Source organism: Podospora pseudopauciseta, chromosome 1, assembly GCF_035222475.1.
Source record: "Podospora pseudopauciseta strain CBS 411.78 chromosome 1, whole genome shotgun sequence".
NCBI lineage: Eukaryota > Fungi > Ascomycota > Sordariomycetes > Sordariales > Podosporaceae > Podospora > Podospora pseudopauciseta.
Genome location: NC_085892.1, coordinates 3,945,665 through 3,960,340, shown reverse-complemented (window position 1 = coordinate 3,960,340; position 14,676 = coordinate 3,945,665). Strand labels below are relative to the sequence as shown.

General features: G+C 55.1%; 5 protein-coding genes across 5 annotated transcripts; 3 read left to right on the top strand and 2 right to left on the bottom strand.

Moving 5' to 3' along the window:
• Positions 1-584: 584 nt before the first annotated feature.
• CKA2 (Casein kinase II subunit alpha') lies at positions 585-2,659 on the bottom strand. Its single transcript, XM_062907697.1, has 5 exons — positions 2,474-2,659; positions 1,815-2,392; positions 1,376-1,749; positions 883-1,302; positions 585-828 (listed from the first exon to the last, which is right to left on the bottom strand). Exons 2-5 carry the CDS (start codon positions 2,053-2,055, stop codon positions 730-732), a joined length of 1,134 nt encoding a protein of 377 aa, XP_062770665.1. The 5' UTR covers positions 2,056-2,392; positions 2,474-2,659; the 3' UTR covers positions 585-729.
• On the top strand, positions 2,532-5,317 carry QC763_111080 (uncharacterized protein; the record flags this gene model as incomplete). The annotated part of the gene is made up of 2 exons (XM_062907696.1): positions 2,532-2,691; positions 2,751-5,317. The coding sequence occupies 2 exons, from the start codon at positions 2,532-2,534 to the stop codon at positions 5,315-5,317; spliced, it is 2,727 nt and encodes a 908-aa protein (XP_062770664.1).
• A 985-nt stretch (positions 5,318-6,302) lies between these two features.
• QC763_111070 (uncharacterized protein) lies at positions 6,303-7,040 on the top strand (the record flags this gene model as incomplete). Its single annotated transcript, XM_062907695.1, has 1 exon — positions 6,303-7,040. The coding sequence occupies one exon, from the start codon at positions 6,303-6,305 to the stop codon at positions 7,038-7,040; it is 738 nt and encodes a 245-aa protein (XP_062770663.1).
• A 220-nt stretch (positions 7,041-7,260) lies between these two features.
• Positions 7,261-11,359, bottom strand: QC763_111060 (uncharacterized protein; the record flags this gene model as incomplete). The annotated part of the gene is given in 8 exon segments (XM_062907694.1): positions 7,261-7,599; positions 7,618-7,673; positions 7,692-9,071; positions 9,131-9,679; positions 9,757-10,139; positions 10,235-10,314; positions 10,698-11,174; positions 11,325-11,359. 5 exon segments carry the CDS (start codon positions 9,881-9,883, stop codon positions 7,261-7,263), a joined length of 2,451 nt encoding a protein of 816 aa, XP_062770662.1. The 5' UTR covers positions 9,884-10,139; positions 10,235-10,314; positions 10,698-11,174; positions 11,325-11,359.
• Positions 11,360-12,014: 655 nt separating this feature from the next.
• QC763_111050 (uncharacterized protein) lies at positions 12,015-14,569 on the top strand. The gene is made up of 2 exons (XM_062907693.1): positions 12,015-12,968; positions 13,154-14,569. The coding sequence occupies exons 1-2, from the start codon at positions 12,807-12,809 to the stop codon at positions 13,991-13,993; spliced, it is 1,002 nt and encodes a 333-aa protein (XP_062770661.1). The 5' UTR covers positions 12,015-12,806; the 3' UTR covers positions 13,994-14,569.
• Positions 14,570-14,676: the final 107 nt, after the last annotated feature.

The window sequence follows — 14,676 nt, the reverse complement described above, 5'->3', positions numbered from 1 at the left end:
TTTACCACAGCGCCTTTGCATATTTCTTGGTCCCGACTCGGCCACAAGCCTGGCCCTTCTAGGCTCGTAGAACCAGGTTGTGCTGTGATTTAGGGCTGGTATTCAAAGGACAGACAGAGAGTCAAACCTGATAGGTAGTTCAGGGTGGTAAATATACCTTGTTGTAAATGCAACATGACACAGCTCAGGAGTGTCAACAGTGCCTGAAATAAACCAACACATCCATTCGCTACCCTACCCTATCCTTCCTCCACACTCCCTCGCCTCACATATAGAGGAAAGGATTACCACACCCCCAAATCAAAAAAAAAAAAAAAAAAAAAAAAAAAAAAAAAAAAAAAAAAAAAAAAAAAGAACCACGAATCCCATACTCCTTGCCATTTCTAATCGCACCAACCGATATTTCACTAACTACTTTATTCAAGTTGTGTTTCTCTCTCTCTCTCTCTCTCTCTTCATTCTCCTCAATCTCCCATCTCCTCACACCCACCCACAGTCACTTTCCCCCCCTCCCCCCAACCTCGGCATGTCCCCCTCCCCCGGTCCCGACTCCAGCAGCAGCAGCCCTGGTATCAAAATCAAATTTCCTCTCTGCGCTTGGCTGCTACTTGGGGAGGATGTCCTGCCTTCCTTCCAGCCGCTTTCCACTCCTCAGCAAGCCCACGAGTCATTCGCGTCCGGGATGGCAGGTGACCAGAATTTTCTGACCGGATCGTCCTTACGTATCAACTAGATTGCTTCGCCGGCGAGATAGCGCTGGAGGATGCCCTCATCGCGAATTGGCGCAAAGTAGGGGTGGGCCATGGCTTCCTTGGCGGTGAGACGTTCCTTTATTTTACCATTAGCATCGGATGACATCTCATTACGGTAAACAAAACCTACCGCATGGTCGTATCGAAGCAGCTTGTCGAGGAAATCAATCGCCTCGTTCGAGACGAATCGTTGATTGTCTGCATTAACAAAGCTGTGCCAGGGCTTCTTTTGGAAACGGCCCAGAATGTCATCGTACTGTGTGTCCAGCTCGATCTCGTACTTGTCTAGGTAGTCAAACAGGTCGTCGGTGCCGAGCACCTTGGCGATCTTGACGAGCTGATCGGCGTTGCTCTGGCCGTGGAAAAACGGCTCCTTGCGGAAGATCATGGAGGCGAACATGGCGCCCAGGCTCCACATGTCCAGGCTGTAATCGTATTCCTGGTAGTCGACGAGAAGCTCGGGACCCTTGAAGTAGCGCGAGGCGACGCGCACGTTGTACTCGGTGCCGGGGTGGTAGAATTCGGCGAGACCCCAATCGATGAGGCGCAACTATTGAGAGAAGTGTCAGTAGTGGTCAGGTTAGAGAGAGAGCCAGAGGTGTTTTGATTGATGGTGGTCGTGCCTTTCTGTTCTCATGATCGATCATAACGTTATGAGGCTTCACGTCGCGGTGCATGATGCCCTTGCTGTGGCAGTAGTCGAGGGCCTTGAGGAGCTCGTAGATGTAGTAGCGGACGTCGATGTCGACAAACTTGGGGTAGAGGGTTCGGAAGTCGGTATTGTTGACAAACTCGAAGATGAGCGATGGGGTTTTGCTCTGCGAGTCCCTAACCACGTCGAGCAGGGCGACGATGTTGGGGCCGCCTGCCAGGTTCTGCAGGATCTTGATCTCGCGCTTGATCTTCTTCTTTTTTACGGGCTTGAGCACCTTGATGACGCATTTTTGATAGTTGACGACGTTTATTCCCTCGAAGACCTCCGAGTACTTGCCGCGGCCTGGGGAGGGGGGAGTGTGGGGGGTCAGCGAATCGTTGTTTGGAAGGAGGGTTAAAATGACTGACCGATCTTGCGAACAACTTCGTAGTTTTCGAGAGCGCCCCAGCTGATATTGACAGAATCATAGTCCCAGTAGCTCCTGGGCATGTTCTGATTGACATCGGCATAGACTCTGGCCATTCTGGAGACGGGTGCGCTCGTTTGCGCGGTCGCTGGGGGTGCGGGATCGATGTTGCAAATTGGTGGTGGTGTGGGCGAGAGAGCGCCCAATGTCAGCAGACAGAGTGAGGGGCACACGGCCAGCATCTTTTTGAGAAGAGTCCTTTGACCAGGCGCGCGTTTCGCTGCGCTTGCCGTTTAGCGTAGCTTTGCAGGGATGCCTTGCCTGGCAACCCACCCAGACCAGTCCAGTTGCTTGCAGCCGATAAGGGTGGTTATCGCGGTGACCTTGCCTTCCAGTTGCCTGCCGCTTTCAGGTCAGGTCCTTTTTTTTTTCTTCCCCGTCTCTCTGTTGTACAACTTCAAAATGTGAGATCTGCACTGAGTTGGGTGCTACTTGTATCCTGTACAGTGTCTCCTCTGGTGTCTCCCTTCCAGGTGGAAAGGCGTCCGGTTGAGGCGCAGTTTAAGCCCTATTCTCCATCTTGCCATTTTTAACAACTGTTAGCATCTTGGTCCTGTGAGAACTGGCCAACTACAGGTGCCCGCCGGGAGTGAACCTTACGCGTCCGTTTCTTTAGCACTTCTGGGCAGCTGGAAATATGTCCCCGATATATCTCGTAATGAAAAAGCTGCTCTCCATCTTGATTCTTGAATACCTGACTGGCAAGTGGCACGTCGGCTTCTTTTATTGTAGTTCCTCAAACGAGCTAGCAGCCGAGTCCCCCTGTCGCCATGTCGCATCAGAAGGCTCGGCACCTATCCGCTACCCATCAGGCGGCGGTGAACCACTCATCTTCCTGCATTGAGCCCCGCGATAGCTAACCCGATTCTCTATCAAGGGATATTCTCGAACCATTCTTTTTGTCTTCTTTCAACACGCCTCTTTTGGTTTCTTCTCGGCGTCGTCACTCTCGGCTCTCTAATCATGTCGCGAAGGACGAATAGACCTCCCTCCACCTACGAGGACACGCGTTCTATCCGCTCCCAGCGATCCAGAGCCCCGGCTAACCATGGCTCCCAGAGGGCGGCACGTCCAGCCGAGGCTGATCGCCAGTCACTGCGCCCACCTGCTACTGAAACAGATCGCTATTCCCTTCGTGAACACTTTGCAGCAACCAGGAGCATGCTAGAGTTTGATTTTGACGACGCTTCCTCCTTTGTGGGTTCGACCCTGGCGTCTGAGCACTTGGGCGGAGAGGACCAGGATGATGATGAAAAGGTTGCCGCCGAGCGAGAAGTCATCAGGAAGCTATTCGCAGACGGCCCTCTGGACAGAAGCTACTATGAGCTTATGTGTCTTCCCAAGAAGGGGCCGGCACTAAGGCGAGAGGAGGTTCAGGCTGCATATAACCGCCTCGTTCAAGTGCTTGCTGTGGAGAGGCAGTCAGGACCTCTGCAGAGCCCGGCAGGTTTCTATCTGGGGATGGTTCAAGCAGCATATGAAGTCTTGGCCGACCCATCACGAAGAATTGGTTACGACTTGTCGACCATCGAGGGGTATGACTCGGAGGATGACGAGGCCGAGCTTGATGTTGCCCTTCTTGGTGCAGAGAAGCAGACCACTTATGAGAGCAAGATCCAAGATCAGTATATCCTCCTCACTCGCCGGGATGCCCGGGCGACTACAGACTTGGGATTCAGGGTGAATGCTTCGCCTCTACTTGCGTCTTCTGAGGAACTTGCGAAGCGTGGAAACCCTGGAGTGGAAGTGCTGGATTTCTCGCTGCAAAAGTCTGCCACCGTGGCCTTGCCAGGATTCAAAGAGCCGTTCGAGGAAGCCTCAGTAACTCTTGTGAAGGTCTTGAAAGACTTCTTTGAAGATTCAGAAGAGGGAGAAAAGAAGGCACCTCTTCCGGAGCAGCAGCAGCAAAAGAAGACATCAACCAAGCCTCCCATCCGGTTCACTGACCCAACCCTCACCATCACCGGCTCAGTCCACGGTCTCCTCGATGACCCTATCAGACTCGCCCCACTGGTTCTGGACCACTACCAGCCCCCAGGCCCATCCATTCACAGCCGCCGCCGTCTTGACCAGCTTCTATCCTCCCGTTTCTTGCCAGCCTTGAACCTCTCCTTCCGCCAAGAGATGGCCTGGCGCGACCCGAGGACCCCCCAGCACCCTCAAATCCCTGACCTCATCCTCGAGACAGACGTATCTCCCCTCCCTCACCCCACAACCTCCCTCCGAGTAGGCCACACCATCCCCCTCCTCCACGACCCAACAGCCCCCATCAACGTGGAGCTCTTCGCCTCCAAAATCTGGTCCCACAACATCACCAACTTTGGCCTCGCCGCCCACAAGCGAGTCGGCGCAGACTCGAACGGAACCGCCTTCCTCATCGCCGACTCGGGCGACTTCTCCCTCTTCAACCTCGCATCGTCACGGCCAAACGAATGCGCCGACATGACGCACTTCTCCCGGACCTTTGGCTCCCGCTCGCTAGCCTCCTTCACCAACCCCCCAACCCTAGAAGTAGGCTACTCCTTCGCCCAGCCCGACCTCGGAATCCACCAAGGCAAATCCCTCACCAGACCCTCGGCCCGTGGCCTCTCCGTCCTCGACGCCGACCTCGACGAGAACAAACCCGGCAGCTGGACAATTTCCACCGGCTTCACCCCGGGGAACATAGCAGCCTACCTCCGCTACGGCAGGGATTTTTTTTCCTCTTACCTCCCCGGCAGAGCAAAGGGCGGCATCCGCGGGGAGGTCGAGCTAGCGGGCACCGTCCAAAAAGACTTTTACCTCGCGTTCCGAGCGCTAAAGTCGTTTGGTCGGTTCAGCAAAGCAGGGTTGGAGGTCGGGCTGTCGCCGTTCAATCTCCATCTTTCGCTCTACTGGTCCAGGCTCGGGCAGAGGTTCTCGCTGCCTTTTCTCATGGCGAGCGGGGCGGGGAGGTCGAAGCTGGGGATGAAGGTCCTGTTTTGGAGTACCGTGTTTCCGTTTGCTGCTTTGGCGGCGTGTGAGCTTTATAAGCAGAGGCAGAGGCAGAGGAGGGCGGTGGCGAAGGCGAGGGGGCCGGGGATCAATCCTGCGGCGCTGAGGCAGTATATTAACAAGAGGAGGACCGAGGCGGATGAGCTGACTGTTATTCTGGCCACGGGAGCGGAGGGGAGGCAGAGGGAAGAACGACAAAAGGGGGGGTTGGTGATTTTGTCGGCGAAGTACGGGGTTAGGAATGCGCCGCCGGAGGAGGTGGCGGATGTGACGATTGCGCTGGCGGCGTTGGTGGATGATTGGGGACGGTTGCATATTCCGAGGGGGGTGAAGAAGGGGAAGTTGCTTGGGTTTTGGGATCCGAACCCGATGGCGGGGCAGCAGGGGAAGGTGTTGAGGGTGAGGTATTTGTGGGGGTATAAGGAGTATAGTGTTGAGGTGGAGGGGAGGGAGGAGTTGAGGTTACCGTGATGGGGTGGGTTATGACTGGGGTGAAGAAAACAACAGCGAGTTGGCTTACTTTGCTACTTTGGAACTTGGTAGAATGTTTTTGACTTTTTTTGTTTTGGCTTAAAGCAGATAGACAGACAAAAGCACTACTCTGTCAGAGATGCATGGCAAGATGAAGCTCCACTACCTGGTTGAATGATAAGTAAAAATGAATTGTTATCTAACACCTTATTCTGTAAAAAGGTTCTCGTGATATTTCACAGCCAAAAAAACTTGGAAACAAAGAGCTCATCTTAACTAACTAACTAGCTCATTCTCTCTCTCTCTCTCTCTCTCTCTCTCTCTCTATTATCTAGATCTTGCACAAGGGGGTCAGCCTGCAGCTACGACAACGATGACGAACCCCTATTTATCTCCTTGCCAGTGCGGGGGCCATACAACAAGGGGCCAAGCAAGCTTGCAGCGGTTAATATACCACCCGCCTCTCCGAGCCACGCCGATCGCATATCTCTCACGCCTCTGTATCTACCTCCAGAAATTCCAGAAACAGGGGAATATGTAACTGACATGACATGTTCATCTATGTACTATATCCATCTCGGAAGCCACTGCCGTTGTCTATCTTCTTCTCCGTCATAGGACGCCTCATATTGGCCAGGGACGATGGGGTGGAATAAATTCCCGGGACAAGTAATCACGCAATTTGGATGGACGGGTATTACCTGGGACAATTGAGCATCCTTTCAATGTGTCTGTGATGCTGGAGATGAGTACCTAGGGGGATGGGGGTCGATTGGTGGGATCGACTGTTGTATTTGTTGATGGCATATTTGCGGGGAAGGCAATATAGAGGTGACGATCTGGGGTTGGGCTCCGTGTTGATCTTGTTGTATATATTTTCTCGCCTCCTCCCTGTGAATTGTGTTTTGTCTTGTTCTTCTGTGGTTGCCTTGTCACCTCCAGCTTTGTTTACTTGCAACGGTCTACCCCTATCTGCAACCCAGTCATGCAGCTCGCCCTCACAATCCTGGCCTTCGGCGGCCTCGCCTCCGCCCAGGGAGCCCAAGGCGCAGGCAAAACAACCCGCTACTGGGACTGCTGCAAGCCCTCCTGCGCCTGGCCCGGCAAGTCAACCGCCTCCACCCCCGTCCTGACCTGCGACCGCAACGACAACCCCCTCAACGACCGCGGGTCCACCCGCTCCGGGTGCGACTCGGGCGGGTCAGCCTTCATGTGCAGCAACCAATCCCCGTGGGCGGTCAACGAGACCGTCGCCTACGGCTGGGCGGCCGTCAACATCGCCGGCAGCAACGAGGCCTCCTGGTGCTGCTCCTGCTACGAGCTCACCTTCACCTCCGGCCCCGTCTCGGGCAAGAAGATGATCGTCCAGGCCACCAACACCGGCGGCGACCTGGGAAACAATCACTTTGACATTGCCATGCCGGGGGGTGGTGTCGGGATCTTCAATGCGTGCACCCAGCAATATGGTGCGCCGCCTAATGGTTGGGGGGAGAGGTATGGCGGTGTGGGGAGCAAGAGTGCTTGCGAGAGTTTTCCGGACAAGCTCAAGGCGGGATGTAATTGGAGGTTTGACTGGTTTATGGGGGCGGATAACCCTGATGTGAGGTTCAGACAGGTTGCCTGCCCGGCGGCGATTACGGCCAAGAGTCAGTGTGTGAGGCAGAGGGATGTTATTGATCAGACGCCTACTGGGCCGAGTACGGTTCCTACTTGGACTCCTTGAATATTGAGAGGACGGGGAAGGGTAAGGAGAGGCCCGTGGTTAAAAAGGGGAGATGATTATTCACGGCCAGCAATCATCTCACAGCGTTTAGGATACAACACGCAAAAGTCTTTTGATATCATATAACTCATCTAGCCATTTCACCCATCACAAACCTAGTGCCTCATCTTCTGATTCCACCATGTCAGCCAAGAATGCCCGAGACAAACCCGCCCAGTGTTTACCACCGGCGACGTCCCTCATCCTCCTCCTCGTCGTCATCTCTCCGGCGACCGTAACCACTGTAGGTGTTAGATTCACCGTAGCCGCCATAGTCACCACGACCGTAACTAGCAGCTTCGCCACCGCCATAGCCACCAGAGCTTTCCTCTTCACGACGGCCATAGCCGCCGCCATAACCTGAACTCTCCTCCTCACGACGACCATAGCCACCGCCGTATCCAGAGCTCTCCTCCTCACGACGACCATAGCCACCGCCGTATCCAGAGCTCTCCTCCTCACGACGACCATAGCCACCGCCGTATCCAGAGCTCTCCTCCTCACGACGACCGTAGCCACCGCCGTATCCAGAGCTTTCCTCCTCACGACGGCCGTAGCCACCGCCATAACCGGAGCTTTCCTCCTCACGACGGCCGTAGCTGGCAGCCTCACCATAACCACCGCCGCCGCCGTAGCTAGGCCTCTCCTCCTCCTCCTGTCTCCTATACCCACCACCCCCATAGCTAGGCGTCTCCTCCTGCTGCTCACTCCTCTCCCTCTCCCTCTCCTGCCTAGCAGAGTTAAAAATATTGCCCGCCACACTACTCAAGAAGCCACCCAACCCTCCACCCCCCTCCCCAGTCCCCGCATTCTCGGCCGCCTGCTTAAAGCTTTGCTTCACCCCCGCAACGATATGCCCGGCCGCCGCCTCGGCAATCCGATCCTCCATTGTCTCCGGCGCAGCATTAGCATAATTCTTCTTCACCTTCAACCCGCCCCCCCCACACCCATGCCCACAATCCTTCTCCCCCTCCCTATGATTCTCCCCATTCTCCACCCCCTCCCTGCTCAGCTTCCGCCTATAATCCTCCTGCTGACCCCGCCCCATATCATTCCACCACTCCTCCACAATCCCATAAATCAGCCTCCGGCCCTCATCAGCCCCGTTAGGCCCCATGTTCCGCTGCGCAGGGTGGTGGAGCACACCATAGATAATTTTGTTGAGAACCCGATCGACATCCACCCCCTCGTCATCGATAGCCTCCATGAGCTGCGGCACAGACCAGGAAACAACCTTCGACGCCGCCCGCCCAGCAACCTCGTTGAGAATGTTGGTAAAATGATCCTTCGACAGCATCGAGTGCGTAGGATCAGAAGCGTCATCGTCCTCGAAAACAATGTGCTGCTCGTTCTTGCTCGACTCGATAATCTCCGTCGCGCCCGTCGCGAGCTCGTTCTTGATCTGCTCGATAACCGGAATCACAAACGGGGCGATGACCTGAAACACAAACAACGAAAGCTGCTCCTCGAGCTGCTCGATAATCTTGGGGAGAATCGGGATCCTAGACACCGCCTCCGAGATGCTCTTGAGCAAGTCGTCGTGGTACTCGATCGCGGGCATGATCTGCCGGAAGATGTCCTGGACCTGGCGGGTAAACTCCTCCGTCTCCTTGGGCGAGATGCTCGTCTGCTCCATCTGGGCGGCGTTGGCATTGTCCTGGATCTCGTTGACCTTGTTCTTCTTGTCGCCGCCGATGAGCCCATCGGGGATCTTGTCGAGGAGCTCGCGGAGGTAGGACAGGTCCGAGTTTTTGGACTGTTCGAGCGTGTTCTCCAGGTCTTGGATTTCACTCTGGATGAGCTTGTCCGAGACCTCGCCCGTGACCGAGTGCAAGAAGTCGACGCCGCCAAAGGTGCCGGTGACGATGGGGTAGACTTCGTCGTTGGCGCCCTCCAGGGAGATCTTTGTGTTGCGGCCCACGTGGGGGAAGACGTCTTGCTCGCCCATTTCGATGAGGGCGAGTTCGATGTAGTTGCTGTGGGCGAAGTAGTCTGCATTCATGTTAGTTTCGAACCTTGTCCTGTAAGATATAACGACGAGAGAAACATGCCCTCGAGACAGTGCAACCCAGTCCCGATCAATCTCAGGCACTCATACAAATCATCCTTGTTCCCACTCCTCCCATACCTCCTCCCAAGCTCAATCGCATCCGTGAACAGCTTCCTGCAGTGCGCAGCCGACGTCATGATCCCGATGTTCTCATTAGCAATGTAATTCTTCATGCCCGTCTCGGGGTCGATCGCCAGCTCGACCTCCTCGTTGACCGGGCCGCGAAGAGCGCGGTGGTACTGCCTGGCGTCCTCGTTCTCGGCATAGTCCTTTGGGTTGTCGATGTGGTCCTCGGGACGGTAGCACCCCAGACGGTCGGCCGTCACCTCGAACTCCTTGCTGCCGTAGCCGAAAGTAATGAATCCGAGCACGCAGAGAAGGAGCCTGATGGCCTCGGCAGAGACGCTCTTGACGGTGCCGACGTCGATGGCTTGGGAGTAGTCGCGGAGCCAGTTGCCAAAGTAGACGCGGGAGACCATCAGCTTGTCGAATCTCTTGCCGCCGACGGCGCGAGCCATCATGACTTTGAGGAGGGCATCTTCGATGTCACCGTGGCGCCCTGTGATTGTGACAAAGCGCCCGATCAGCCTGGTGATGTGCCGTAAATGGTAGGAGGAATCAACTCACAGTTCTGGCCCTCGATGCTAGAAATCCCGGCAATGTTACCAGCGCCAAAGGCGAGGGTAGGCTTCACAAACCAAAACAGGAGGATGACCCCGAGCAAGATGGTCGGGTACTCCCTTGAGTAAGCCATGGTTGAATATGAATTGCTTTATCGCTATGATGCTTTGTAGTAGTTTAAAGTCGCAGAAAATAACAACGGTAGTTGGGTGTAAGATGAGTTTTAGGTAGAGGGTATCAATGGGCGAGATATTTCAAAAGTCTTGGAAGAAGAGGGAACCAAGTGCGGGGCAGAAGCTCGCAGAGAGCAAGACAGGAAAACAAAAACCCCTGTTTGCCGGTGAGCTCAGCTCGGTGGGTTCGGGCTTTGGAGATGGGATGGATAAGCTCTATTTGTTGGAGGTGTGGCAAGAAAGAGGGTCAGCACGAGAGAGATAGAGAGGGAGAGGGAGAGGGAGAGAGAGGGGGACGAGAATGAGGATACCAATTCCCTAAATATAAACTTGAGCATCACCCTCCATTATCAACTTGGAAACAAAGCAGGAGCTCATATCCTGCTTCGGGCTGCTTGAACATCAGCGCGGCTCACACCATTGCATCGGCCATGCCATATCACAGCCAAAAACCCGAGTTTCAGGCAATCAGAAACACTGCCAAGCCAACCATTCAGCTTGCGTCGTTCGCGGGGCACAGGGAGGGGTTGACTGGCGGAGCGGGGTTGCCCTCTGGCAAAGCGGGGTGGGGTCGATAGCTCACGGAGAGGTAAACGGTAGCAGCATCATCGTCATCGGGTTGGTACCCTCGTACCCATCACAGACTGGGCGCTTGAGCCCAACCGAAGCCAAGATCTTGCTTTGGGACCCGGGACACGACACTCTGGAGATGGCTTCATTTGTTTATCTACACTATTGCTCGAGACTGACACGAAAGAGAGCGCTGTTCAGTACCTAGACTGAGTCGGAATCAAACGCGCAATGGCATCAGCGGGGTGTGGCTGGCGCGTTGGTGCTGTGGATGTTGACGAGAAAGCGGCGGAAGTTCAGGCGGGGTTGGCCATCCGGCCGTCCGCGCCGCCTATGCCCGTCTCAGCATTCCCGCGCTATGAAAAATTCAGAACGTCTAGACCTCGAGAAGAAGTTCAGAAGCAGAAAAGCGTGAATAACTGAATGTGACGAGCACACCGCCAGCGAGCGAGGTGCGGCAGGGCAACAGTGATGTCGCTGCCAGCTGCAACTGGGCGTCTTTGTTCGATCGATATGATCCAACTGTCGCGCAACGAGCTCGCCTGTCCTGGGTCGTCTTGGGTCGTCTTGCACCGACAATGCGTTTCCAACGGGTTGGGCTTCGTTAACGGTATCAAGTCAAGTCCCGTAGTCTTCAATTTGTATTTCGAAGACATGTTGCATAATTTACATAAAATAGTGCTTTTGGATAGCGCGTCGGTGTAGTGCTCTAGGTACGCCTTCCTTTGACGAAGATTGATGCCGGCATGGAAAGAACTTAGAAAATCATATATCATTTCAGAGCAGGAAGCAAAGTGCGAGGCTGTAGGCTGAGATGAAGAACTGACAGACAGCGCCGGCCTAAGCTGCTGTATGCTCCTCTCCAGAGACTCTGTGCCATGCCAGTGGCGGAAGGCTATAGCAGAGAAGTAAAAGGTTCCCCAAATTCCTGGTGCAATAGTGGTGTACAATGCCCCTAACCAAGAGAAGCAAACCGTTGCGACAGAAGCTGGTTCGAAGAATGGGAAGTGAGGGGGAAAGCGATCACCTCAGGCTGTGAAGAACTGAAGAAGAGAAGCTTGGGCGGGCCTGGGCAGAGAAAATCAGAGAGACCCGGGGGGGCGCTCCACAGCAGCTTCAAAATCAATCAGCAAAGAAAAAAATCACCCCGGTGCTGACGAAGACCCCCTGTCGCTTTGGGAGGGGACGGGAGGACAGCGCTGCGGTGTCTCAAAGACAACAGCGAGCCCCAATTGGACAGTGGAAGGCCTCGCGTAAGACCACTCGATCTTCCGCCAACCGCTGGAAGAGCGCCCCCGAAGTACCTAAAGGGCCTTCGAGATAGCTGCATCGCGTAGCTGAAGAACAGCGACCCAAGTCGCCGGCGGCTCGCTGGACGCCTACAGCGGTGCACCGAGCATGCAGACATGGCGAATCGATTTGCGAAAACCAGCCTTGTCGATATCAGCCATGATCAATGGCACACCTCCACGACAGCAAATAAAAATATTGGTCGTTAGTCCAGCGCCATCATAGAGAAGAACAGCAGCGACCAGAAATCAGTGACTGCGAGGATGTTGTGGTGGAGAGGTTTGACTGCAGGCCCCAGTGGGGTTTGTTGGCGCGTCGGGTTAGGTAACATGTTGTTGCACCAAACTGAGGTGCCCGGGTTCGCTGTACACGAGGCTCTGGAGCTGGCTGGGCAGGTGCGACTGCGGAGCTTTGCGCTTTTGGGGGGTAACCGATAGAAGATGCAGAAAACAAAGGCTGCAAGAGACGGAGTACCTAATGAAGGACGGGATGTACGGTGTTGTCTATTTGTAGTGGGATAGTCAGGAATAGGTAGCGGTTGGTAGTAGGCGGACCTGAAATGTGTCGACAGGCGTGTTGTTGTTGGGAGCCTTGCGGGCAGGACGCTGAAGCTTCCCCGGAGCGGGGTGCCCTGGTGCCGTGACTGATTTCGCCCAAAATCGGGCAGCCCCCCTTCCACCCCCAGGCAGCGCACAATTTTTTTCACGACCCGCCAATTTTCAGCAGGTAAATCAGCGCTGGCTCTTCCCCCAGCGGCTCGGCGTATATTTTGGGGACCCCGCCACTCCCCCCAAACCTCCCGCCCAAAAATTTCCTCTTGATCTCTCCCTTCATTTTCCAGCACCTCCGCTCAGCGCTTTGCCCTCCCCAAACCACAGCGCAATCCACCATCGCGCCGTCGCATTCGCAGCACCAGCGCCGCCATCCCGCTATTATCTTACAACAGCAACAGCAACAGCAACAGCAACAACAACAACAACAAAGTCATTCTTAACAGACCCCAAAACCCAAAAAGTCGCAAATATGCCGCGCCCACCCAAGAAGGTCGCTGAGGTCGCCCCCTCGCCTGCGCCAGTCGCGCCAGCCATCATCAACCCCATCCAGCAACAACAACTCCCTGTTGCCCAGATCCCCGGCGGCCCTCCCGTCATCGATGTCGCGCAGTTTATTCGCGTCAGAGACTCTGTAAGCATTGGCTTTGCACTTCCACTTCCACCCACCCCCGCCACCTCTTGCCTCGAGCTGGGCTAGGTGCAAGGCACAACCCACCCACTCCTTTTCTTTACTTGTACCTGCTTGGTTCTGGCAACCGCACCCCGATAAGCTATGGCCACCCAGACACCTTTCACACTTGCTGACCGTCCTCCAAGGTGTACAACCGTCTGCAAACTATCCAGGATTTGATTAGGAGTTTTTCTGCCGATTATTTGCGTCAGACGAACCTTCTCATTGGCGAGGGTACCAGCCTCGAGAATGGACAGGAGACTCTTGACCATCTCAACGGCGCTCTCGGCGGCCTGATGCCCGCTGCCCTTGCTGCCCCCATGCCCGTCGTTGAGGAGAAGAAGGAGCGCAAGAAGCGCACTCATGACCCCAACGCCCCCAAGCGTCCCCTGACCCCCTACTTCCTCTACATGCAGACTGCTCGTCCCATCATTGCGAGCGACCTTGGTGAGGGAGCTCCCAAGGGTGCTGTCCAGGAAGAGGGCCAGCGTCGCTGGGCGGTCATGGCCCCTGGTGAGAAGGCGGGTTGGAACACGGCTTACAAGTACAACCTCCGCCTCTACCAGGCTCGCGTCCACTCCTACAAGGCCGGCAACATGGACGCCAAGAACATGTCGGATGATGAGGCTCGTGCTTATGCTGAGCTCTACAACATTGACGTTTCCAACCTCGCCCAGGTGGAGGAGTTCCCCGCCGATGAGCAGGATGCCATCGCCGAGCAGCTTCACCAGACGGCCGCTGTCGAGTCCCCTCCCGCCGAGGTCTCCGAGGAGGAGCCCGCGCCGCCAGCCAAAACCCCCAACAAGAAGGCCGTGACCCGCAAGCGGAAGAGCACGGCTGCCACTCCCGCTGTCCCCGAGCCTCCCAAGCCAGAGCCCGCCGCCACTCCGGCGAGCCCGGAGGCCAAGAAGAGGAAGAGAACGTCCAAGGCGGCCGAGATTGTGGAGGAGCCCAAGAAGTCTGCTCGTAAGAAGACCAAGAACTAATTGTGCTCGTCTCCTTGTCTCTCTTTTGCGCGTTATACTCTGGGTCTGGTTTAGGTCGGTTCGTTTCCAATCTTGATGATACCTCTGGCGCCTCTCTTGCGTTGCCTCTCTGCACTGACTGGGGCGGCATCTTTTCTTTATGCTTTGGGAGCAAAGGCAGCTGGGTTTTGAACAACGCGGGCATGATATTTTTCTCCATCTCTGATCGCTTTTTGCCGCAACAGTTGAAGCAGGCGGTCGCGCGTTTTTGTATTATTTGTATGGGTATGAACTGGGGAATATTGGCGGGTCAGTTCTCGTTTTGCTTTGCTATTCAGGTGGGAGCGGAGGAAGGGGAAAAGACGCAGAAATGGCTTTTGTATGGAGTCTTGTCGGATGTATGTAGTCGTCTTGGGGCCTGGGTCAGTGAGTGCGTCGCCGTTCTGCATGTAGGTATCGAGTGAGCTCGGGGGCTTGGTGAAATGAAACTTCAATAAGTACACTTGTGTTACGTTGTGTGACATGTTGTGATAGAGACCAAGTGATCAAGTCTGCACCAGGTGGGTGTTTCTGTTAACTCTTCGGATCTCTTATCAAAGGTTGTTTTTTCTGGATAGTTTCTAGAACCTATTATCTTGAGAGCCGCCAGCCTTGTGTTCCAAGCATACTGTCGCCAGGAGGATTATGGGGGCTATATATCGGAC

Coding starts and splice junctions, on each gene's coding strand:
- CKA2 (XM_062907697.1), bottom strand. CDS start 2,055: ATGCTGGCCGTGTGCCCCTCACTCTGTCTGCTGACATTGGGCGCTCTC. Junction 1,750..1,814: donor CGAAGTTGTTCGCAAGATCG/GTCAGTCATTTT, acceptor CCCCCTCCCCAG/GCCGCGGCAAGTACTCGGAG. Junction 1,303..1,375: donor TCGATCATGAGAACAGAAAG/GCACGACCACCA, acceptor TTCTCTCAATAG/TTGCGCCTCATCGATTGGGG.
- QC763_111050 (XM_062907693.1), top strand. CDS start 12,807: ATGCCGCGCCCACCCAAGAAGGTCGCTGAGGTCGCCCCCTCGCCTGCG. Junction 12,969..13,153: donor TTATTCGCGTCAGAGACTCT/GTAAGCATTGGC, acceptor CCGTCCTCCAAG/GTGTACAACCGTCTGCAAAC.